Consider the following 25,000-nt stretch of genomic DNA (forward strand, 5'->3'; position numbering starts at 1 on the left):
ATGAGCTTTTACATCTTTTTAAGTCCCCTGTTTAACTCCAGTTACGTACCTTCAAGGTACCTTTTTTGTTTAAAAAAAGTAATTTTTAAACATTTTCTACATTGAGGTAAAAGATCCACATCTACCGACCGAACATCTACCGAACATCTATCGCTTATAGATCCACCTCAGCGCCAAAGACAAGTCAGTTTGGTTCCTTTATTTCAGAGAGTTAATGAAGGAACCAAGCTGTCGCTTAGTTTTCTATTCCAACAGCTCGCTTGTTTCCATAGCAACCGCTCAGGACAAAAGAGTTGACACGACACTGTTGCCGGTTTATTAGGTACAGAACATTCTGGAGCTCTGAAGAATGTATTGGCACATAAATGATGTGCGGTTTGGGTTTTTAATACATTTGCAGCTCAGGGTATGGAAAGATTACAACATACTTATGGTATAATGCTGCCCCCTGCAGGTAGAGAATGTCCTTATTTCCATATACGCCTGAGGAACGAGCTGCTATGTCTACATGCTTATTTGTGTACTTTATGTGACTTTGTGTTTATGTTAAAAGATTTTGCATCAGCACCATCATTAATGTTTTACTGTGAAAACTGGCACTTTATGTTTAAAATGATTTACTTGAGTTTGTGTGTGTGTGTGTGTGTGTGTTTTCAGGGATGTGCAGAGAGAGGCAGAGCTGAGGCAGAGCACACACGTACAACTTCCTTTCATCACACGCAGACAGATCTCTGACCATGATGAGAGCAACGAGCGCAGAGAATCACCCGAGGTGTGTATACACACACACACACACGTGTACAGTATGTGTGCATGCTCAAACCCATCTCAAACGTCTGTGTGTCCGTGTGTGTTCATGTGTGTGTGTAGAGCTGGGAGATCATCACTGAGGATGAGGGAACTCTGTACAGCAGTCAGAATCAGGTCTCTCCTCCTCCTCTTCAGTCTCCACTGGATTACACAACGTTCCCTGAGGACTTCTGCAGGTTACAGATAGGCAGCGAGAGACGCACCTCCGTCCCTGTGAGTGCACACACAAGGACACACACACACACCACACACACATTATTATTAGTATTATTATTATTAATATTATTAAGTATAACTGGTCGATTTTATAATTTGGAAATAAAACATACAAACCCCAGGAAACAATAAAGCAAATATCAAATATAGACAATTGTGTGTGTCCCCCTGTGTGTGTGTGTCCCTGTGTGTGTGTGTGTGTGTGTGTGTGTGTGTGTGTGTGTCCCTGTGTGTGTGTGTCCCTGTGTGTGTGTCCCTGTGTGTGTGTGTGTGTGTCCCTGTGTGTGTGTGTGTGTGTCTGTGTGTGCGTGTGTGTGTCTGTGTGTGTGTGTGTGTGTCCCTGTGTGTGTGTGTCCCTGTGTGTGTCCCTGTGTGTGTGTGTGTGTGTGTGTGTGTGTGTCTGTGTGTGTGTGTCCCTGTGTGTGTGTGTCCCTGTGTGTGTGTGTCCCTGTGTGTGTGTGTTCCCGTGTGTTCCCGTGTGTCCCCGTGTGTGTGTCCCCGTGTGTGTGTCCGTGTGTGTGTCCCCGTGTGTGTGTCCCCCTGTGTGTGTCCCCGTGTGTGTGTCCCCCTGTGTGTGTGTCCCTCTGTGTGTGTGTCCCCGTGTGTGTGTGTGTGTCCCTGTGTGTGTGTGTCCCTGTGTGTGTGTGTCCCTGTGTGTGTGTGTCCCTGTGTGTGTGTCCCTGTGTGTGTGTCCCTGTGTGTGTTCCCGTGTGTCCCCGTGTGTGTGTCCCTGTGTGTGTGTCCCCCTGTGTGTGTGTCCCCCTGTGTGTGTGTGTCCCTGTGTGTGTGTCCCTCTGTGTGTGTGTCCCCCCGTGTGTGTGTGTGTCCGTGTGTGTGTGTGTCCGTGCTCTAACCACAGGGTCCTGGCAGTCGGAGAGGGAGCGCACCCTTGTTGACTGTAGAGGAACATCCTGTTCATCCTGTGGTGAGAAAATACTTAATGTTAATGAGTTTATAAATTTATTATATCTTAATAAATTAAGTTTTTTGAGTGATATTTATTTTATTTATTTATTTATTTATTTTATTTATCACAGTGAAATAGATGAAGCACATTGCTGTGGGATAAGAGGAATAAAACACACTTTTTAGAGGCATGTTGTTACTGTTTTCTTTATCTCTCTCTCTACCCCCCCATATCTCTCTCTCTCTCTCTCTCTCTCTCTAGATGTTGCCCACGACCCCAGGTTTGCCCCCTGGCTGGGAGGAGAAGCAGGACAGTAAGGGTAGAATTTATTACATCAACCACAAGAGCAGAATCTCCACCTGGACCCGGCCACTTGTCCAGGTCTCTAACACACACACATATACATGGATACTTGCATAAACATCTCATGAACATGTAAATAAATAAATAATCGGTTACGTTGTTGTTATAACTGAGGCACTCTGTTTTACCGTCATTGCCACAGTTGATCCAGCCGGCTGAAGGAGCCGCTTCGTCTTCAGGGGGCGGAGCCCGTGGTCGCTCTCCAAGCCCCACGGTGTACGCCCCACCCCAAGCCTCGCCCTTAGCCTCACCCCTGCACTCCCCCGGCCCGCAGCACACACACACCTTTGAGTTCACAGGCTCCATGCCTCCAGGGTGGGAGGTCCGGAGCGCTCCGAACGGACGGCCCTTCTTCATCGACCACAACACCAAGAGCACCACCTGGGTGAGTGAATGTGAGAGAGAGTGAATGTGTGTGTGTGTGAGAGAGAGAGACAGTGATATCATGCTATGATCCATCACACGTCTAAACTTTAGATAAATAACAATACTATAAAACATACATATTAAAGGTTGGAGTCACAGGAGATTTTATTTCTGTCACGTTATTTGAGCTGCTCCAAAACCTATTGTCCAGAATAATAGGCTTATAGCTAAAAGATCTTTAACACTTCTGCTGTGTCTTGCACTGTTATGTCCATGACCTTAAAATCTCACTTGGTTAATGAACTTTAGTTGATCATGTACCCGGATGTTTAGATTTCTGCAGACGTTATTAGCAGGATGTTTTTAATAAATCGGCACAGAGATAAAGATACGTACTCCAACACACAGGAACACAGAGATACAGAGACGTACTCTGACACACAGGAACACAGAGATACAGAGACGTACTCTGACACACAGGAACACAGAGATACAGAGACGTACTCTGACACACAGGAACACAGAGATACAGAGACGTAGTCGTACTCCGACACACGGGAACACAGAGATACAGAGACGTACTCCGACACACACAGGAACACAGAGATACAGAGACGTACTCTGACACACAGGAACACAGAGATACAGAGGCGTAGTCGTACTCCGACACACACAGGAACACAGAGATACAGAGACGTAGTCGTACTCCGACACACACAGGAACACAGAGATACAGAGACATACTCCGACGTACTCTGACACACAGGAACACAGAGATACAGAGACGTACTCCGACACACACAGGAACACAGAGATACAGAGACGTAGTCGTACTCCGACACACACAGGAACACAGAGATACAGAGACGTACTCCGACACACGGGAACACAGAGATACAGAGACGTAGTCGTACTCCGACACACAGGAACACAGAGATACAGATACGTACTCCGACACACAGGAACACAGAGATACAGAGACGTACTCCGACACACAGGAACACAGAGATACAGATACGTACTCTGACACACAGGAACACAGAGATACAGAGACGTAGTCGTACTCCGACACACACAGGAACACAGAGATACAGAGACGTAGTCGTACTCCGACACACACAGGAACACAGAGATACAGAGATACAGAGACGTAGTCGTACTCCGACACACAGGAACACAGAGATACAGAGACGTACTCTGACACACAGGAACACAGAGATACAGAGACGTAGTCGTACTCCGACACACACAGGAACACAGAGATACAGAGACGTAGTCGTACTCCGACACACACAGGAACACAGAGATACAGAGACATACTCCGACGTACTCTGACACACAGGAACACAGAGATACAGAGACGTACTCCGACACACACAGGAACACAGAGATACAGAGACGTAGTCGTACTCCGACACACACAGGAACACAGAGATACAGAGACGTACTCCGACACACGGGAACACAGAGATACAGAGACGTAGTCGTACTCCGACACACACAGGAACACAGAGATACAGAGACGTAGTCGTACTCCGACACACAGGAACACAGAGATACAGATACGTACTCCGACACACAGGAACACAGAGATACAGAGACGTAGTCGTACTCCGACACACACAGGAACACAGAGATACAGAGATACAGAGACGTAGTCGTACTCCGACACACAGGAACACAGAGATACAGAGACGTACTCCGACACACAGGAACACAGAGATACAGATACGTACTCTGACACACAGGAACACAGAGATACAGAGACGTACTCCGACACACAGGAACACAGAGATACAGAGACGTAGTCGTACTCCGACACACACAGGAACACAGAGATACAGAGATACAGAGACGTAGTCGTACTCCGACACACAGGAACACAGAGATACAGAGACGTACTCCGACACACAGGAACACAGAGATACAGAGACGTACTCTGACACACAGGAACACAGAGATACAGAGACGTACTCTGACACACAGGAACACAGAGATACAGAGACGTACTCTGACACACAGGAACACAGAGATACAGAGACGTACTCCGACACACAGGAACACAGAGATACAGAGACGTAGTCGTACTCCGACACACACAGGAACACAGAGATACAGAGACGTACTCTGACACACAGGAACACAGAGATACAAGACTACTCTCGTACCTACACACAGGAACACAGAGATACAGAGACGTAGTCGTACTCCGACACACACAGGAACACAGAGATACAGAGACGTACTCCGACACACAGGAACACAGAGATACAGAGACGTACTCCGACACACACAGGAACACAGAGATACAGAGACGTAGTCGTACTCCGACACACACAGGAACACAGAGATACAGAGATACAGAGACGTAGTCGTACTCCGACACACAGGAACACAGAGATACAGAGACGTACTCCGACACACAGGAACACAGAGATACAGAGACGTACTCTGACACACAGGAACACAGAGATACAGAGACGTACTCCGACACAAACAGGAACACAGAGATACAGAGACGTAGTCGTACTCCGACACACACAGGAACACAGAGATACAGAGACGTAGTCGTACTCCGACACACACAGGAACACAGAGATACAGAGACGTAGTCGTACTCCGACACACACAGGAACACAGAGATACAGAGACGTACTCTGACACACAGGAACACAGAGATACAGATACGTACTCTGACACACAGGAACACAGAGATACAGAGACGTACTCCGACACACAGGAACACAGAGATACAGAGACGTAGTCGTACTCCGACACACACAGGAACACAGAGATACAGAGACGTAGTCGTACTCCGACACACAGGAACACAGAGATACAGAGACGTACTCCGACACACAGGAACACAGAGATACAGAGACGTACTCCGACACACAGGAACACAGAGATACAGAGACGTACTCTGACACACAGGAACACAGAGATACAGAGACGTACTCCGACACACACAGGAACACAGAGATACAGAGACGTAGTCGTACTCCGACACACACAGGAACACAGAGATACAGAGACGTAGTCGTACTCCGACACACAGGAACACAGAGATACAGAGACGTACTCCGACACACAGGAACACAGAGATACAGAGACGTACTCTGACACACAGGAACACAGAGATACAGAGACGTACTCTGACACACAGGAACACAGAGATACAGAGACGTACTCCGACACACAGGAACACAGAGATACAGAGACGTAGTCGTACTCCGACACACACAGGAACACAGAGATACAGAGACGTAGTCGTACTCCGACACACACAGGAACACAGAGATACAGAGACGTACTCCGACACACAGGAACACAGAGATACAGATACAGATACGTAGTCGTAGTCCGACACACACAGGAACACAGAGATACAAAGACGTAGTCGTACTCCGACACACAGGAACACAGAGATACAGAGACGTAGTCGTAGTCCAACACACACAGGAACACAGAGATACAAAGACGTAGTCGTACTCCGACACACAGGAACACAGAGATACAGAGACGTAGTCGTAGTCCGACACACACAGGAACACAGAGATACAAAGACGTAGTCGTACTCCGACACACAGGAACACAGAGATACAGAGACGTAGTCGTAGTCCGACACACACAGGAACACAGAGATACAAAGACGTAGTCGTACTCCGACACACACAGGAACACAGAGATACAGATACGTACTCTGACACACAGGAACACAGAGATACAGAGACGTACTCTGACACACAGGAACACAGAGATACAGATACGTACTCTGACACACAGGAACACAGAGATACAGAGACGTACTCTGACACACAGGAACACAGAGATACAGAGACGTACTCTGACACACAGGAACACAGAGATACAGAGACGTACTCCGACACACAGGAACACAGAGATACAGATACGTACTCCGACACACGGGAACACAGAGATACAGAGACGTACTCTGACACACAGGAACACAGAGATACAGAGACGTACTCTGACACACAGGAACACAGAGATACAGAGACGTACTCTGACACACAGGAACACAGAGATACAGATACGTACTCCGACACACACAGGAACACAGAGATACAGATACGTAGTCGTAGTCCGACACACACAGGAACACAGAGATACAAAGACGTAGTCGTACTCCGACACACAGGAACACAGAGATACAGAGACGTAGTCGTAGTCCAACACACACAGGAACACAGAGATACAAAGACGTAGTCGTACTCCGACACACAGGAACACAGAGATACAGAGACGTAGTCGTAGTCCGACACACACAGGAACACAGAGATACAAAGACGTAGTCGTACTCCGACACACAGGAACACAGAGATACAGAGACGTAGTCGTAGTCCGACACACACAGGAACACAGAGATACAAAGACGTAGTCGTAGTCCGACACACACAGGAACACAGAGATACAGAGACGTAGTCGTAGTCCGACACACACAGGAACACAGAGATACAGAGACGTAGTCGTACTCCGACACACACATGAACACAGAGATACAGAGACGTAGTCGTACTCCGACACACACGGGGACACAGAGATACAGAGACAGTCCACAACAGTACAATTTTATCCTTCTGTACTTTACACACTCCTGCTGCACTTACGACTAAATAGATAAAGTATGAGCTCGAGTAGCTCCGTCACCTCACCTACATTAACAAACACAGCTTCCTGTATGCAAACAGGAAGACCCCAGGTTGAGGATTCCTGTTCACATGAGGAAACAAGCCTCGCTCGACCCCAACGACCTCGGCCCGCTGCCGGTAAGGTCAAAAGGTCAAATGATCAAACCTTTTCAAAAATTTTACATTTGCCTATGAAGCAGTCAGTGAACAAACACTCGTGTGTGTGTGTATGTGGTGTATGTGTTGTGTGTGTATGTTTGTGTGTGCGCGTGTGTGTGTGTTTTTTCATTTGTAGCCCGGCTGGGAGGAGAGGGTTCACAGTGATGGAAGAATCTTCTACATTGACCACAGTACGCACACACACACACACACACACACAACAACACCACACCACACACACACACACCACACACACACACACACACACACACACACACACCCATACAACAACACCACACACCACACACACACACACCACACACACACACACCACACACACACACACCACACCACACACACACCACACACACACCACACACACACACCACACACACACACACACACACACACACACACACACACACACAAAGTCAGTGTGTCAATACATAATGATACATTCATTCATTCATTCATTCATCTTCTACCGCTTATCCGAACTACCTCGGGTCACGGGGAGCCTGTGCCTATCTCAGGCGTCATCGGGCATCAAGGCAGGATACACCCTGGACGGAGTGCCAACCCATCGCAGGGCACACACACACACTCATTCACTCACGCAACCACACACTAGGGACAATTTTCCAGAGATGCCAATCAACCTACCATGCATGTCTTTGGACCGGGGGAGGAAACCGGAGTACCCGGAGGAAACCCCCGAGGCACGGGGAGAACATGCAAACTCCACACACACAAGGTGGAGGCGGGAATCGAACCCCGACCCTGGAGGTGTGAGGCGAACGTGCTAACCACTAAGCCACCGTGCCCCCTATAATGATACATAATGAAGTGAATTATCTCCTCTACAGACACTAAGACCACACAGTGGGAAGACCCCAGACTGCAGAACTCCGCCATCACTGGACCGGTAAGTACACTTGTGTTTCACCTTCAGAGACTCGTGTACACACATCACTCCATCACGCCGATGCTACAGAGCGTTTTCTCACACAGTACAGAGTGCTGTGAGAGTCAGTGCTGTGGAGCTTTCAGATGTCTGGCGTCTTCAGGACAGACGTCTTCTCTAACACCACAAACTGACACCTGAGACTGAGACCGAGCTGCAGTTTTATTCTTGTGTGTGTGTGTGTGTGTGTGTGTGTGTGTGTGTGCGTGTGTGTGTGTGTGTGTGCGTGTGTGTGTGTGTGTGTGCGCGTGCGCGTGTGTGTGTGTGTGTGTGTGTGTGTGTGCGTGTGTGTGTGTGTTCTGTTTCAGGCCGTGCCTTATTCCAGAGACTACAAGCAGAAGTACGAATATTTCCGCAAGAAGCTCAAGAAACCAGTACGACAAATTTTGTATTACTGAGTAAATCTGAGCTGGAAATAGATTTAAAACCTGCTTTACATCCTATTACATTTCTCATTTCTCATTTCTCATTTCTCTCTCTCTCTCTCTCTCTCTCTCTCTCTGTCTCTCTCTCTCTCTCTCTCTCTCTCTCTCTCTCTCTCTCTCTCTCTCTCTCTCTCTCTCTCTGTACTTCCTCATCTATCCCCCCACCTTCCCATCTCTCTCTGTGTCTCTTTGTCTGCCCCTCCTTGCGCTCTTTTTTTTCTCTTGCTCTCTGTTTAACTTTTCTGTTAAAATCTTCTTCTTTATTTCTCTCTATATCTGTTTGACTGTCTCTCTTTCTCCCTCTCTCTTTTTCTTTATCTTTACCTCTCTGTCTTCCTTGTTTCTCTCTCTGTTTTGTCCCCTCTCTCTCTCTCTCTCTCTCTGTTTTCCCCACTCTCTCTCTCTCCCTCTCTCTCTCTCTCTCTCTCTCTCTCTCTCTCTCTCTCTCACTGTCACACACTCTCTCTCTCTGTTTTGTCCCCTCTCTCTCTCTCTCTCTCTCTCTCTCTCTCTCTCTCTCTCTCTCTCTCTCTCTCTCTCTCTCTCTCTCTCTCTCTCTCTCTCTCTCCCTCTCTCTCTGTAGGCAGATATCCCGAACCGTTTTGAGATGTCCGTGAGAAGGAACGCTCTCCTTGAGGACTCGTACCGTCGTATCCTGTCCGTCAAACGACCCGACCTCCTGAAGGCCCGCCTCTGGGTGGAGTTTGCAGGGGAGAGGGGGCTGGACTATGGGGGCGTGGCTAGAGAGTGGTTCTTCCTCATCTCCAAGGAGATGTTTAACCCGTATTATGGGCTGTTTGAATACTCTGCTCTGTAAGTGAGGCGATGGAACCGAACGTTTCTGCACGTAGATAAAACCAGAGGATTTTATTACATCACTCTCCCTTAAAAAGGTTTAAGCAGTCTGTCGGATTTACAGGGACAACTTCACGCTGCAGATCAACCCAAACTCAGGCCTCTGTAACGAGGATCATCTCTCCTACTTCAAGTTCATCGGGCGTGTGGCGGGGATGGCCGTCTACCACGGCAAGCTTCTGGACGGTGCGTGTCATCTCGCCCTTTATATCCTAACCGATTCTCTAAGCGTTTTCACAGCGGTTCGGTCAGAGATCGTAAAGCAAGGACGTTGTTTCCGTGGTGATATAAATAAATTAATAAGAGTTCTTCGTACGTTGTCGTTTCTCTACAGCGTTTTTTATTCGACCGTTTTACAAGATGATGCTGCAGAAGTCGATCACGTTACAGGACATGGAGTCTGTGGTGAGCGACAGAACCTGAATCCTACATCTTTAATTAATTAATTAATTAAGTTTTGCCACAATTTAGAAATGTAAAACTTGTGTGTGTGTGTGTGTGACTCCAGGACAGCGAATACTTTAACTCTCTAAAATGGATCCTGGAGAACGACCCCACTGACCTGGATCTCCGTTTCACCATCGACGAGGAGCTCTTTGGGCAGGTGATCTTCTCTCACCAGCTGCTTCAAATTTCAAACCAGAGCGACTACATTTCTAACTCAATATTTCAGACCTGCAGACAAGATTTAAACATCTTCGTTACATCCCGAATTTCTGTCAAGTCGTTCGCGGAAAACGTCCGTCGTCTGAGAAATAAAACGGAATCGAATTGTTTTTTCCTCTCAAATAAACACACAGAATCTCTAGGCTTGAATGATGCTACGATCCCAGCGCACGATGTTATTGTGTCCTCGGTAAAGGATCGTGTAAACCCTCACGTCAGGCATTAACACTTCCTGTAATGATTAACTCTAAATCAGAACTGAGATAATGAGATAAAGAGTGTTCAGGTGAAGTTGGAGTTTTTCTTCATGGTGTATTTTCTGATGAATTGTACCTCTCGGTTTTGTCGTAGACGCACCAGCACGAGTTGAAGCCGGGCGGCGCTGACGTGGTCGTCACCGACTCCAACAAAAAAGAGTACATCCAGTAAGCTCCCAAACGCTCGCTCAGCTTTAGGCTTTAACGCCGTCATCAGTACACGCTGACTGAAGCTTGTGTAAAGACGCTCGTTTGTTTCAGACCCATTTAACGCCCTCCCCCACACCCCCGTCTTGTGTTTCGCAGCCTTGTGATGCAGTGGAGATTCGTGAACCGGGTTCAGAAGCAAATGTCCGCCTTCAAGGAGGTAAAGTAGGGAATCATTCCGTGTCGGAAAATGTGAATTTTTTAGAGATGATTTTATTTATTTATTTATTTTTCCCACCTTCCCTGGAATACAGGAGGTTCAGGTTGGGATGGGAATTTGTGTTCGATTTTTTTTTTTCAACTGAACGCTTTCGATGTACCTCATTCTGATAACAATAAAATATATCGATTCAAATAAAAAGAAATAAATATGATGTGGGGTCACGGTGTCTTAGTGGTTAGCACGTTCGCCTCACACCTCCAGGGTTGGGGGTTCGATTCCCGCCTCCGCCTTGTGTGTGTGGAGTTTGCATGTTCTCCCCGTGCCTCGGGGGTTTCCTCCGGGTACTCCGGTTTCCTCCCCCGGTCCAAAGACATGCATGGTAGGTTGATTGGCATCTCTGGAAAATTGTCCGTAGCGTGTGAGTGTATGAGAGTGTGTGTGTGCCCTGTGATGGGTTGGCACTCCGTCCAGGGTGTATCCTGCCTTGATGCCCGATGACGCCTGAGATAGGCACAGGCTCCCCGTGACCCGAGGTAGTTCAGATAAGCGGTAGAAGATGCGTGAGTGAGTGAGTGAGTGAGTGAGTGAGTGAGTGAGTGAGTGAGTGAGTGAGTGAGTGAGTGAGTGAGTGAAATATGATGTGATTTGTTAATTAATTACAATTTCCCAGATTTGTTGAATTCTGTAGACGATGGTGGTTAACAGTGACATCGCACACCGAGATCATCCTTATTTTCTGTCTCATTCGTGGTCTCTTTTCCTCACAGGGCTTCTACGAGCTCATCCCACAGGATCTGATTAAGATCTTCGATGAGAACGAGCTGGAGGTGAGTTTTATTTACGTTGGGACGTCTCTGAAATCCTGCGCTTTCTGTCTGTAACGTCTTGTCCTGTCTCTTGTGTGGATCTCAGCTGCTGATGTGCGGTTTGGGCGACGTGGACGTTAACGACTGGAGAGAAAACACCAAGTATAAGAACGGCTACGGACCCAACCAACCCGTCATCCAGTGGTTCTGGAAGGTCAGTGTAGATGTTTGATGGTGAGATTCTGTTTTATCTTAAACATCATGCAGAATTTAAATAGAAATAAAATCTCCTCAAGTAGCGCAGTACTGTCGAGTGGGTGTGGCCTAATATTCTAATGAGGACAGCTTGCTACATCAGAAATCTCTCTCCCTCTCTCTCTTTCTCTCTCTCTCTCTCTCTCTCTCTCTCTCTCTTTCTTCCTCTCTCTCTCTCTCTCTTTCTTCCTCTCTCTCTCTCTCTCTTTCTTCCTCTCTCTTCTCTCTCGCTCTCCCCCCCTCTCTCTTCTCCCCCATTCTCTCTCTCTCTCTTCTCCCCCCCCCTCTCTCTCTCTCCCCCTCTCTCTCTCTCTTTCTCTCTCTCTCTCTTTCTCTCTCTTTCTCTTTCTCCATCTCCCCCTCTCTCTCTCCCCCTCTCTCTCTCTTCTCTCTCTCTTGTTCTCCCCCCTCTCTCTCTCCCTCTCTCTCTCTTTCTGTCTCTCTCCCCCTCTCTCTCTTCCTCTCTCTCTTCCCCTCCCCTCTTTCTCTCTCTCCCTCTCTCTCTCTCTCTCTCTCTTCCCCCCCTCTTTCTCTCTCTCTCTCTCTCTCTCTCTCTCTCTCTCTTTCTTTCTCTCTCTTTCTCTTTCTCTCTCTCTTCCCCTCCCCTCTTTCTCTCTCTCTCTCTCTCTCTCTCTCTCTCTCTCTTTCTTTCTCTCTCTTTCTCTCTATCTCTCACTCTCTCTCTTTCTCTCTCTTCCCCTCCCCTCTTTCTCTCTCTCTCTCTCTCTCTCTCTCCCCCCCCCTCTCTCTGTCTCTCTCTCTCTCTCTCTCTCTCTCTCTCTCTCTCTCTCTCTCTCTCTCTCCCTCTCTCTCTCTCTCTCTCACACACACACTGTCACACACTCTCTCTCTCACACACTCTCTCTCTCTCTCTCTCTCTCTCTCTCTCTCACACACACACACTGTCACACACTCTCTCTCTCACACACTCTCTCTCTCTCTCTCTCTCTCTCTCTCTCTCACACACACACACTGTCACACACTCTCTCTCTCACACTCTCTCTCTCTCCCTCTCTCTCTCTCTCACACACACAGGCTGTGTTGCTGATGGATGCTGAGAAGCGAATCCGTCTGCTGCAGTTTGTAACAGGAACGTCCCGCGTGCCCATGAACGGATTCGCCGAGCTCTACGGTTAGCCCCGCCCCTTCATCATTTAACGTGACAGGACAGAGAGACAGAGTTATTAAACGCTCATAGTAAACTGCATGCCTGTAGAAACGCCTCATGCTGACCGTCGTGTGTTTATTCCGGATGTTTAGGGTCCAACGGGCCGCAGTTATTCACCATCGAGCAGTGGGGAACCCGAGAAAAACTGCCCCGTGCTCACACGTGGTGAGTAACAGCCTCATGTCTGATACATTCACTACCTTTTCCTCACAGGGTTACAACCTGAAATAGACTGAACTGAGGTCTATAACATTTGAGTCACTCAGTATATCAAATGTCTAAGGTGCAAAACTTTGATTCTCAGACTAATCCCTTCTTTACACGGTTACTGTCTTTGGTTTGGTTACAAGACTCCGTCTTCATGATGGTGTTTGTTTAGGAATGTTTAAGGGATCCTGGGATCATATGCTGCTTTAACTGCACACAGTTGGAGGAAATTCATCTTCAGTACCCGCTCTCAGGGTCACGGTGGATCCAGAGCCAGTCCTGGGTCACAAAAAAAACACATCATTCAGCTCATTTTTTAGGTGAAAACTTATGCACTTCTCTGTCTCTGTCTCAGCTTTAACCGTCTGGACCTGCCGCCGTACGAGTCGTTCGAGGAGCTGCGTGAGAAGCTCAACATCGCCATCGAGAACACTCAGGGCTTCGACGGAGTCGACTAGAGGTGCCATGGTGCTACGGCGTTCCCATGGAGATCACAGAGGGTGCAGCGGGCGTACGAGGCGCGCCGGGTGCTTACGTCACGCCCACGTTACAGCGACACGACCATCAGAGACGAGACTTTTTTTATTCTGCAGTCAGGATCAGGGTGTGGAGGAAACCTGCGCTTCAGAAAATCCAACAACGCTCTTATTATCACTGCTTTTACACCACTGTATCACGAGCTCGCAGATTTCTCTACAATGTTTACACAAGTCCAAATAAACAACATTGAAGTATGTTAAATGTAGACTTAATAAACACCTCCGGGTTTCACCCGCCGTCACCACGGAGAATCTACACTGCACAACTGCGTAAGCTTTCCGAGATGAACTGCGGTTCATCCGACGGTATATCCAGTGTTTGTTTTCTAATGAATTCGCAGCTTGTATAAAGCACTGTATCGTTTGAGGTTATTCTGTGGATTATAAACTTGCCTACACGTTAAAAAATATAAATCACGATCGTTCATGATATTAATATTAATATTAACGCGCATCAGCAGTTTGGGTGTTTTGAAGAAGTGTTCCACGTGTTTTTGCCTCCATCTCAGGGTTTGGTGGCAGTATTCGTCTTATCTTTCCTTTTCTTTCTTCCTGATTTATTCCTGCTGCACTCTTTAAAACGCAGTTTAAGTGAACCTGGTTTACCGGCGGATCGCTTCAGGAAACTTTTGTACTTTAACACCTTTTAGAGGGTCTTTTAGAACAACAGAACGAGTCTTAATCAGCGTCTGGGTGTCGGTTAGCGAGCTTGTCCTTCCTCGTCTTGGGTTTCAGGGAGAAATCCTCGGCTCGGATCGTTTCTCGGATATGTTTACATGCTGAGCGAAAGCACTTTCTCTTTCTCACTATGGAAATTTATCAGACTGTTAAACTCCAGTGCCCTCGTCTGTCCGTGAGAGCGGCTCGTAAGCTGTTTTGTCGTTCCGTGTTAAAACGAATCTTTTTATTTGATTGTTTTTTGTTTTTGTTTTTGTTTTTTTTTGTTTTTCTTAAACCGATTAGATATTTTATCTGAACGTTCGCCCTTTATGCAGAAAAGCAAAAAATGTTCAGCACAAAGTTTGTGTGCAGGACCAGGGGACTAAATAAATAAATAGATAAATATATTTCTTAAAATATATTCAAGTAAATTCCTTGTTTGCTGGTAAATAATCAATCCAAGATTGTGTATAAATAAATATACGTTCTGAGTAGTATTTTTGCCTGACAATTTTTAATAAAAAAAATATTTTATATGAACTAACAGTTGAATAAATAATAAATTTAGTAATGCATACACGTCGTTTTTATTTTTTTTTTTTCTTAGTATATTTATATTTTATTTTATTTTGTTTTGTTTTTATTTTTTTTTTTTCACTCTGGTCCACCGTTTTTAGCAATATAAGGGGAATACAAGTGTATTAGAAACGAAAGCCTTTAATCTGGAATATAAATCATAATGGTTTAATCGGGTTATGTGCCAGTGTTCTTGGCATCATATTTTTGGGAAACAAATAAAAGAAAATGTTGTGAGAAAGTTTGTGCAGTTTTTTTTTCCTTGTTGTTTTCCTCTCACTTCATCTCGGTCAATACGGTGAGTCACCACAAGAGGGCGCTTTACTGCAGCACATTTACACACCAGTTTATCCGGTATGTGTGTAAGCTTGAGTTGTATAAAGCTAAACACTAAAAATAACAACAACAAACGAAATGAAATGACTGCACGGGATTTTAAGAAACTGTCATTAATGAATAAATAACAAATGAGAAATCAATGCTTGATATTTTGTGTATTTTGGGGAAATCAATGATGTTAACTGTTACTTTCGCTTTATGATGTGTGTTCATTCATTCATTCATTCATTCATTCATTCATCTTCTACCGCTTATCTGAACTACCTCGGGTCACGGGGAGCCTGTGCCTATCTCAGGCATCATCGGGCATCAAGGCAGGATACACCCTGGACGGAGTGCCAACCCATCACAGGGCACACACACACACACACACACACACTCTCATTCACTCACACAATCACACACTATGGACAGTTTTCCAGATGCCAATCAACCTACCATGCATGTCTTTGGACTGGGGGAGGAAACCGGAGTACCCGGAGGAAACCCCCGAGGCACGGGGAGAACATGCAAACTCCACACACACAAGTTGGAGGCGGGAATCGAACCCCCAACCCTGGAGGTGTGAGGCGAACGTGCTAACCACTAAGCCACCGTGACCCCCCTTGTGTGTTCATAAGTAATAATATTAACAATATCTCATTAATGCATTGCTAGGTAATTTAACATAAAGTCGACATGGACATCGTTACCATCAATTCTCTTTATTAAGTGTGTTCAAATTGTAGCAAGGTGTTATGAATGCCTTATGAATGCCTTATGAATGTCATGAATGTCTTATGAATGCCTTATGAATGTCTTTTTTTTTTCTTAATATGTTTATAGTTTTTTTGTTTTAATTTTTTCCACTCTGGTCCACCATTTTCAGCAATATAAGGGAATTAATCTCTCTCTCTCCCTCTCGCTCTCCCTCTCTCTCTCTCTATCCACAAAAACATTATTATTTATTATTAATTATTATAATTTATTTTACAGAGAATCCGCAAAACATAAATTCCCATAAGCTGTATTTTCATCATCGTTACACAAACTGGAAATAATTATACATATAATTAGATGTATAATTTAAGACATTTATAAGATGTTCTTTGTCCAACAATTTCATGGTTAAACACGTTTGTTACGTACACGTCCTCATATAAAAACTATAACGCATTAGAATCTGCCGGAACTAATTAGAATAATACACACTTTCTGACCAATCAGGTTTCTGCGCCGTGGTATAATGAATAATAAATGATTTACTCCAACAACCTGAAAATGATTGAAATCAATCATCAGTAAAAAGTCAATTATTTTCTCAACCACAATAGAAACTGGTGAATAATATTAGTCTTGATCACCATCAAGTTTCATTGGTTACGTAGGTTAGAAGAGGGAACAGAAAATGCTGAGATGAATGAAGTTGTTGGTCTATAAATCTGTAAATAAAAATCTCCATAACATTTTTATTTGTGTCTCAGTGAGAAGTTTCCAAGCAGCAGGAGGCACTTTTATGAAAGTAGTAAGTGACAACGGTCTTGTTTTCTCTTCTTCTTCTCTCCCATCCCCCTTCCCTCTCTTTTTTTTTCTTCTTCTTCCCTTCAGTTCAACCCAGAAGTCAGGTGACAGGACACACACCATCCTATTCAAACTCTCGGACCCTGAAGGGTCAAAGGGGGTAGGGCTCTAAGCTCCAGAGCAACTCAGTGTGCTGATTGAGATGGTGTTTGTCCAACGCCGGATCTTCTTTCCTTTCATATCTGTGATTATGACTTTTTCGTGTATTGATCTGCCATCAGCAGGTGACCTCTGACCCCAGCTCCATTTGCATATTGGCGGTTTCAGAGGCCAATGTGGAACAAACATACACACACACACACACACACACACAGGAAGAAACAGTGATATTCGCAAAGTTGGTTCATATGATCAGAACTTAGTGCTCTTGTGTTCTGTTAGTTAGCAACAAGCACATCTCAGTGGAGGTCCAAAATCCTCACCGCACGGAAGACAATCGGAGCTGGTACAATTTCTGGATGCCTCGGGATGGGTAGAAAGAGAGAAGCTGTGAGAAGCTGAATGTTAGTAACCATTCACTGGTTTGGTGAACGAGCGCACAGTTAGGGACACAGCTAGCTTGACGTTTCACGCTTACACTGACTGGACTCTTTAAATTCACAGCTACAGATAAGAATAGTAGAACTTTGTGTTAGTATTTAAAACTGAACACATAAAACTAACTTATCGTATATCATTTACATTTAAATAAAGAAAAGTCATCAGTTCCCATTACGATCAAGTAGAGAAGCCCAGCTGGTCAAGAAAACTCTGTGTGTGTGTGTGTGTGTGTGTGTGTGTGTGTGTGTGTGTGTGTGTGTGTGTGTGTGTTTATATCAGCTACTAACCGGCTCCAAATCAGAGAATTGATAAGGGAGAGTTGGACAGCTGGACAGTACGCAAAGTTATTGATCCTACTCTTTTCTCTGTATGGAGGAGGAGAGTGACCTGACCTCCCACCGGACCCTCGGACCCACGACACACAAAAGCCCAGCTGTGAGGTCTGTTCAGCAAAACGGGAGGAAAACACCCTTTTCCCACACTCAGGCACGGAGATCATAGACGTGTCGTATCGATAGCTACAACTGAAATGAGGTTGCATTTAGATTGTCTGTCGGTCTGCACAGCGAATGTGTAACACTGAACATCACAGAGTGTTTAATCCAGAGATTCTGGATAAAACTTATATTCTGGTTTGTCTGTCAGTAAAAAAATTATCTAAAATATTCAAATCTCTAACCATGATACAAAATGGTTGTTTTAATTTAGGCTCTACTGATGTCATACACAACACCCGCATCTGGGACAACATTAGTGCAGAATTTGATCATTCATTTATTCATCCATTCACTTTCTACCGCTTATCGGAACTACCTCGGGTCACGGGGAGCCTGTGCCTATCTCAGGCGTCATCGGGCATCAAGGCAGGATACACCCTGGACGGAGTGCCAACCCATCGCAGGGCACACACACACACTCTCATTCACTCACACAATCACACACTACGGACAATTTTCCAGAGATGCCAATCAACCTACCATGCATGTCTTTGGACCGGGGGAGGAAACCGAAGTACCCGGAGGAAACCCCCGAGGCACTGGGAGAACATGCAAACTCTACACACACAAGGTGGAGGCGGGAATCGAACCCCCAACCACTAAGCCACCGTGCCCCAGAATCTGATCATATTTGACTTATTTTACGATCAACTGATTATATGTTCATCAGAAACAGTCAGACACTTGGATATAAAGAGCACCAGATCAGTATCAGATCAGAATAAGACCGATACTCAAAGTTCTGATATTGGCGTGTACTTGCCTGAGGGAAATGAATGTTTCCATTCCTGAGCTCCTCAAAACTGCTGAAAAATAATCAGGTTTTAACTAAAAGTTTTTCCTACAAGTTTTAACCACACTGTGGCATTTTCCTGCAAAGACGAATGTTGTGTAAGTTAGTGTCAATTTCTATCTTGACTGTGTAAAGTTCTAACTAGTTATAGTTAGGCTTGTTATAGCTATGTAGTTTGTGTGCTTTTTATGGTAATTAGTCATATTTTTTAGCTAGGTAGTTAGTTAGAGTTTTTCTAGTTAGTGTGATTGTCTTTGTTGGTAGTTAATTAAGGTTTTTCTAGCTACCTAGTTTGTGTACATTTTATTGTAATTAGTCAGATTTTTTAGCTAGGTAGTTATTTATTTATTTTTTTAGCTAGGTAGTTTGTGTACTTTTAATAATTAGTCTTATATACTAACTAGTTCGTTAGTGGGATTTTCTAGCTAGGTAGTTAGTGTAATTTTTATGGTAATTAGTCTGGCTTTCTTAGGAGGTAGTTAGTTAGGGTCATTAGACAGTAAGAACTCATTTTCTCACTGTAAACTTAAAGATCTTATCAATTTGTCAATTTTGAGTAGATCAGGTTCGAAATGTAGAATTACACCTCCATCTATTAGTATGTTAGAAACTTTGAGATACAAACAAAAGAGAAATATTCATCAGTTTATGACATCTTCAGAATTCTGTATGTTACAAAATATCTACATTTGCATATTAAAAAATACTCTACATGTTTTGGTCAAATGAACTGTTGATACACTTTATCGAAGACACATCACTGCTTCATCACACAGTCTTCATACATCAGTAGTTTTTTTATCACATTTTATTGAAAATAAGGATTGGTTTTGATGTCATTTGCCTCTGAACAAAAACAAACCCGATTTAAATATGAATAAATTATCTTAATAGTTTGGGACTTATTTCAATAATTAGACTTTTCACTGAGACTTTTGGAGAAATGCGCGTCTCAGTCTGTCTCATTTTCTTCTTGTTATTGTTTTGTGTTCGAGGATCTATCACCGCACCATCAAAATAGATTTAACAGCTTAATTATTAACTTAAAAGATATGCGACATAATTTGATATTCAGGATTTTCCACAAGACTTTTAAACATTTTACCTAAACAGCTTGATGTAGCGTCAAAAAAAAAAAAAAAAAAGTCAATAAAAAGATTTCTAACAGAAAACATTTGGATTAATACTCGCATTTATTGTATAATAACAAAAAAAACCTTAGTTTTTATTTGCGTGTATTTTTATTATTATTGGCGAATATCCGGTCTAACGCTCACGTAAACTCTTGATACGTTTGTAGTTTAATACGTTAATTCGATTACGTTTGGGTCCGGTGAGTATAAAGTTTCATCACAAATAACATCATTTTTATTTGAGATTTTGTTTGTTATTAAATAAATGTCTACCAAAAAAATAGATTTAAATGCTTAATTGTGGCTTATTAATGAATCATTAATGAATTAATATTTAATTATTCATGATTTCACACATTATCTTGACCAATTACACAAGATTCTGAGGAGAGGTTTTGAGGGCGGGGCTTTGTCGTTGCTAAGGTCGTTGCTAAGGTGCTCTGAAGGAGGAGGGGCAGGTGGGGGCTGGTGGGGGGTGTGTGTGTGTGTGCGCGCGGAGAAACTGGAGCTCGGGCTTGTTGATGGTCAGCATCTCACACTGAGGGTCACAGTTTGACACAGAAACACAACACAGAAGGTTGTGTTAGCAGCTGTGTAGCGTTAGCTAGCATGCAACAACACATGCAGTAAATGGCGCGTTTTAAAAGGATTTTATTTCAACCTGTGCTGTTTGTAGCAGTGTTTTTACCAGGTAAGAGATGCCTTTTTATTTATTTATTTATTTATTTATTTATTTATTTATTTATTTATTTATACAGTGTTAGTGTTAGTGTTTAGTGACAAGAAATCAACAATAAGATAAACATTTAACTCTTTACACCGTATAAAGTTATTACAGCTCTCTGGTTGTCAGATGTTTATATGCACGGTGTAACTGGTGCTATATAAATGACATCATTGACATAAATTACTTGTTTTTTTTTTGGTTATCTTTATTACATTTAAAGGCGCGCGTGCTACATTTGGACGTGACGTCAGTCCTCGCGCGCTGCTGTTTTACACAGAAAAAAGGAAAAAATAAAATCCTCAAGCGCTGGTTTTAAGGTCGGCGCTCGCGCGGCGCACGTGCGCGACTCACAACAACCGCTGTGCTCTCTTTAGGCCGCTAGGGGTCGCCTTTATTTATTTATTTATTTATTTATTTGTTTGTTTGTTTGTTTGTTTGTCTGTTTGTTTATTAACAAGGGCTCAACGATCAGCGTTCTGTTCTTTTTTAGTATTCTAAACTAGTATCGCAGTTATTGTATCATTATTTAGAGTTAGCTTGTTTATTATTATTGCTAATATTATTATTGCTAATATTATTATAGCTAATAACACAATCTCTGGATTTAACAGGGTTTTCTCACGTGGTGTTTATTTCTGTTTAGCTCCTAAGCCATATAACTGATTAAAATATGATCTGTCCAGTTTTTTAGTCATGGGCTGGAAAACAAGGGCACGGGGTGGGAAAGAAGGGCGCGGGGTGGGAAAGGAGGGCGTGGGGTGGCAAAGGAGGGCGTGGGGTGGCAAAGGAGGGCATGGAGAGGCAAAGAAGGGCATGGGGAGGCAAAGGAGGGTGTGGGGTGTGAAAGGAGGGCATGGGGAGGCAAAGAAGGGCTTGGGGTGGGAAAGGAGGGCATGGGGAGGCAACGAAGGGCTTAAGCGGGCAAAGAAGGGCATGGGTAGGCAAAGAAGGGAATGGGGAGGCAAAGAAGGGCATGGGGAGGCAAAGAAGGGCTTAAGGGGGCAAAGAAGTCCATGGGGAGGCAAAGAAGAGATTAAGCGGGGCAAAGAAGGGCATGGGGAGGCTAAGAAGGGCATGGGGAGGCAAAGAAGGGCATGGGGAGGCAAAGAAGGGCATGGGGAGGCAACCATCTGCTGCAATTAATGTCTTCATTTTCTTGGCCCCCAAAAGTACCCTCGGTCTCTCTCTTCCATCTGCAACCTTTTTCTTAAAACTTTCTTTCCAAGAAGTATATGCAGAATATCTGATTTATATCTGATTTATACACCAATGACGACATACTGTATATGATTTCCTTTATAAGTATAGTGTCACAGTACTGGACGACATTATACCACACAAAATATACAGTGTGTTTATAGGTTTACTCTTAAACCGCCAACAAAACTGTAGTAATACTGTAACGAGAAGGTTTATTTAAATGTTTATGTTATTTAACAATAGAAATGAGTATATTTACATCTTGTTCTCTGTGACATAGTCTTGATGTTTTATGTCCTGATGATGTATATTACCGTACTAACGGTACAGAGTCAGATGTCTTAACATCTCCTAAACAAACTCCAACTGCTCATGGCGTCATATTGTGAAGGTCTCAGGTTGTGTCAGGAGTCGTCCTAGTGTAGGATCAGTGGCTATCCAGATTACACGCAAAGAGCATAATAAATCATTTTAAGGACGTATAGAGTCACTCTGCTCCCAGGTGCTTGACTTCAGGAGGCATGGATAACCAGATTAGATTAGCGTGAAGTGTAATCCACAAAGACATACCATCTCAGAAACACAGCCAGACCAGGACTTCAGAGTTTATGACCCTTTCACTTCTTGTTATTTCAAAGTTTTTATTTTTTTTTTTGGTTTTGCAGACAGGAAAGTTTGTGTTACTGATGTTTGTGTGATTATCACCTAGTAAATATAAAAAAATCAATAATAAATGTAATATATCGTCGCTGTCAGACGGAATCCTCGTATCTCCAAAACCGTTATCTTTCAGGAAATTAAAAAAACGCCGTACCTTATCTGCAGTGCACAGGGTTTAGTCCACGTTGCAGTGGATTGTCTTGCGCTAAATTCCTGTCCTCAGACGAGCACCAGAACTAGCGGGGGTCAAGATTTTTTTTCTTTAAGCCCAGTGTTTTGAAGACATTTACCTCAGAAGACGTGTTGATTCGTCGCGACTCTTCTTGAGGAGAAATATGCCGTGAAGCTCTCCCACGGAGTGAGGAAGAGGTGGACAGTTGAAGTGTCCAATGGAGTTATGAGATTTGTGCTCAAGCTATTTTCAAGACTTTAGATTGGTTAATAACTTGTAAAAATAACAGACCCACGTGGGGACTGACCAATAGCATCGATATGTGAAAAAATATGAAATTGGCCAAATTTGGACATACGAGGTTTCCGTCCGACAGCGACGTTATGTTAACAGTGGGTTGTGATTTCTGCCAGTGTAACCTACGTAGTAAAAATGACCCTGTCTATGCTTTATGAATCCAACTTTTTTGAGAACCACAGCCTTGAAATTTGTGTTCCTCTTCCATCATGTTTGTCAAAGTTCTTTTCCTCAAGGTAACTTTGAACATTTCCTTCACTTATTCAGCAGTGTAACTCTCTCTCTCTCTCTCTCTCTCTCTCTTTTCAGGTGTTTTGTGTTTCAGTGAGTTATTTTTCGTTAAGGAGCCTCGGGATGTGACGGTCCTGCGTAAGGATGTAGTGATTGTGGACTGTCAGGCTCAGGGCGAGCTTCCGATCCGGATCCGTTGGCTAAAAAACGGATCTCCTGTCGTCGAGTCGGACCGCGTCTACCAACTTTCCAACGGATCGCTCTTCATCTCAGAGACCGAGAGCCGAAAAGGAGATAAATCAGACGAAGGGTCGTATCAGTGCCTTGCTCAGAACAAATACGGAGCTATCCTGAGCCAGAAAGCTCGTCTGACTATCGCAAGTAAGTTGCTGTAACGGTCTCGGGATGGTCTGAAGTGGTCCTTCCTGAAATCAGGCCAGGCCAGCTTTTCCTGAATCTCCAAACACACACAGTTTAATTACACTCTCTTAAAGTCCTTCAGTATCTCTGAGATCTTTCTTTGGGCCAGATTTCCTGGAGATTATTACTGATTATTACTGAGGTCATTACTACTGTCATCTTTGTAGACTTACGAGTTTATGAGTCTGAAATTTACACTGTCCAGTTTTGCTCACAGGCAAAGTTCTTGCCAATTTGGTCAACTTTTAATTCCCATCCCCCAACCAGCTCTGTCTTATCACACGACAGCTAGAAACCAATGATTCCAAGGCAAACACGTGCTTCTTCTGAGATACGTGAAGATGTGAAGCTTAACAAACTCACTGGCAATCACGCTGCGTCACACGGCAGCATAATGCACTCGCTATCTGCCACTGTTCGTATACATGACCCTCGCGATTAGCTAGCTCTGGATTGCGGACCCCAGCCAAAGAATGTGTTATTACACTCATCTACTTTTCATAGCACTTTTTTGACACAGCTTGTGCAGATTGACTTAAGCAGCATGTAGTCGTTTCTTTGATCAGTCTTCTTTAGTCTTCATGACGTTACAGCCTCATATGTTATTAAATTCCTGAAACTACGTCTCAGTTAGTTCTGGTAATGCAAATAGAGCCAGCTCTTGGGTGGGGGGTGGAAGGAGGGATGAGTTCAGTGCTGGAGGCCAGCGGTTTGAAAGCCAGGGTAGATCCTGAGAGAAAGCCTCCATTGGTGTGTAAATGAAGGCGGGCAGGTTTGAAAGGTTAGGAGCTGGGTAAGGAGCTATTCACCATCTAGAGCTTTTTAAGTCATCCTCTCTTGCTTTAAGGAGTGTGTGTGTGTGTGTGTGTGTGTGTGTGTGTGTCAGGGTGGGGTGATGTGACATCATTATCACAACACTTATGAATGCTTTCCAGGGCTATTTATGCAAAGTGACACACCATATAACACTAATTACCTCAGCTGTCGAATTCTGCATTCTGATTGGTCAGAAGGTGTTAAAACATTTCCTATAACAGCAGCTCTGACACCAGATGCACTCGTACTAACGCGTTACGTTTTGTACAGTAACGGTTCGTTCACAAGGACTCGTACGGCAGAATCTCCTCCTAAACATATTGTGTGAAAAGACGTTTATCTAGCAGCGATGGAATGAGTCTCCAGTGTCGGTGCTAAAGCCGTATGTTTTTTA

The 25,000-nt window shown here is 44.2% G+C and overlaps 2 protein-coding genes across 3 annotated transcripts in view; both read left to right on the forward strand.

The window, feature by feature from the left end:
- Positions 1-15,462, forward strand: part of nedd4a (NEDD4 E3 ubiquitin protein ligase a) — a 48,182-nt gene extending 32,720 nt beyond the window's left edge. Inside the window, exons 10-29 of one of the 2 annotated variants that reach the window (XM_060878389.1) lie at positions 658-772; positions 871-1,023; positions 1,886-1,951; positions 2,195-2,314; positions 2,439-2,681; positions 7,375-7,452; positions 7,610-7,664; positions 8,340-8,398; positions 8,746-8,811; positions 9,446-9,675; positions 9,782-9,903; positions 10,052-10,122; positions 10,226-10,321; positions 10,735-10,808; positions 10,947-11,007; positions 11,778-11,837; positions 11,923-12,030; positions 13,107-13,203; positions 13,332-13,404; positions 13,802-15,462. In XM_060878389.1, coding sequence (XP_060734372.1) covers positions 658-772; positions 871-1,023; positions 1,886-1,951; positions 2,195-2,314; positions 2,439-2,681; positions 7,375-7,452; positions 7,610-7,664; positions 8,340-8,398; positions 8,746-8,811; positions 9,446-9,675; positions 9,782-9,903; positions 10,052-10,122; positions 10,226-10,321; positions 10,735-10,808; positions 10,947-11,007; positions 11,778-11,837; positions 11,923-12,030; positions 13,107-13,203; positions 13,332-13,404; positions 13,802-13,904 — 2,050 coding nt within the window. In that variant the 3' untranslated portion in view covers positions 13,905-15,462. The remainder of the gene's footprint in view (positions 1-657; positions 773-870; positions 1,024-1,885; positions 1,952-2,194; positions 2,315-2,438; positions 2,682-7,374; positions 7,453-7,609; positions 7,665-8,339; positions 8,399-8,745; positions 8,812-9,445; positions 9,676-9,781; positions 9,904-10,051; positions 10,123-10,225; positions 10,322-10,734; positions 10,809-10,946; positions 11,008-11,777; positions 11,838-11,922; positions 12,031-13,106; positions 13,204-13,331; positions 13,405-13,801) is intronic. The other variant, XM_060878390.1, reaches the window with a different exon arrangement.
- A 5,251-nt stretch (positions 15,463-20,713) lies between these two features.
- prtga (protogenin homolog a (Gallus gallus)) overlaps positions 20,714-25,000 on the forward strand; it is a 34,569-nt gene continuing 30,282 nt past the window's right edge. The window contains exons 1-2 of the mRNA XM_060877806.1: positions 20,714-20,774; positions 23,449-23,751. Coding sequence (XP_060733789.1) covers positions 20,714-20,774; positions 23,449-23,751 — 364 coding nt within the window. The remainder of the gene's footprint in view (positions 20,775-23,448; positions 23,752-25,000) is intronic.

This window comes from Tachysurus vachellii, chromosome 9 (assembly GCF_030014155.1).
Source record: "Tachysurus vachellii isolate PV-2020 chromosome 9, HZAU_Pvac_v1, whole genome shotgun sequence".
Classification (NCBI taxonomy): domain Eukaryota; kingdom Metazoa; phylum Chordata; class Actinopteri; order Siluriformes; family Bagridae; genus Tachysurus; species Tachysurus vachellii.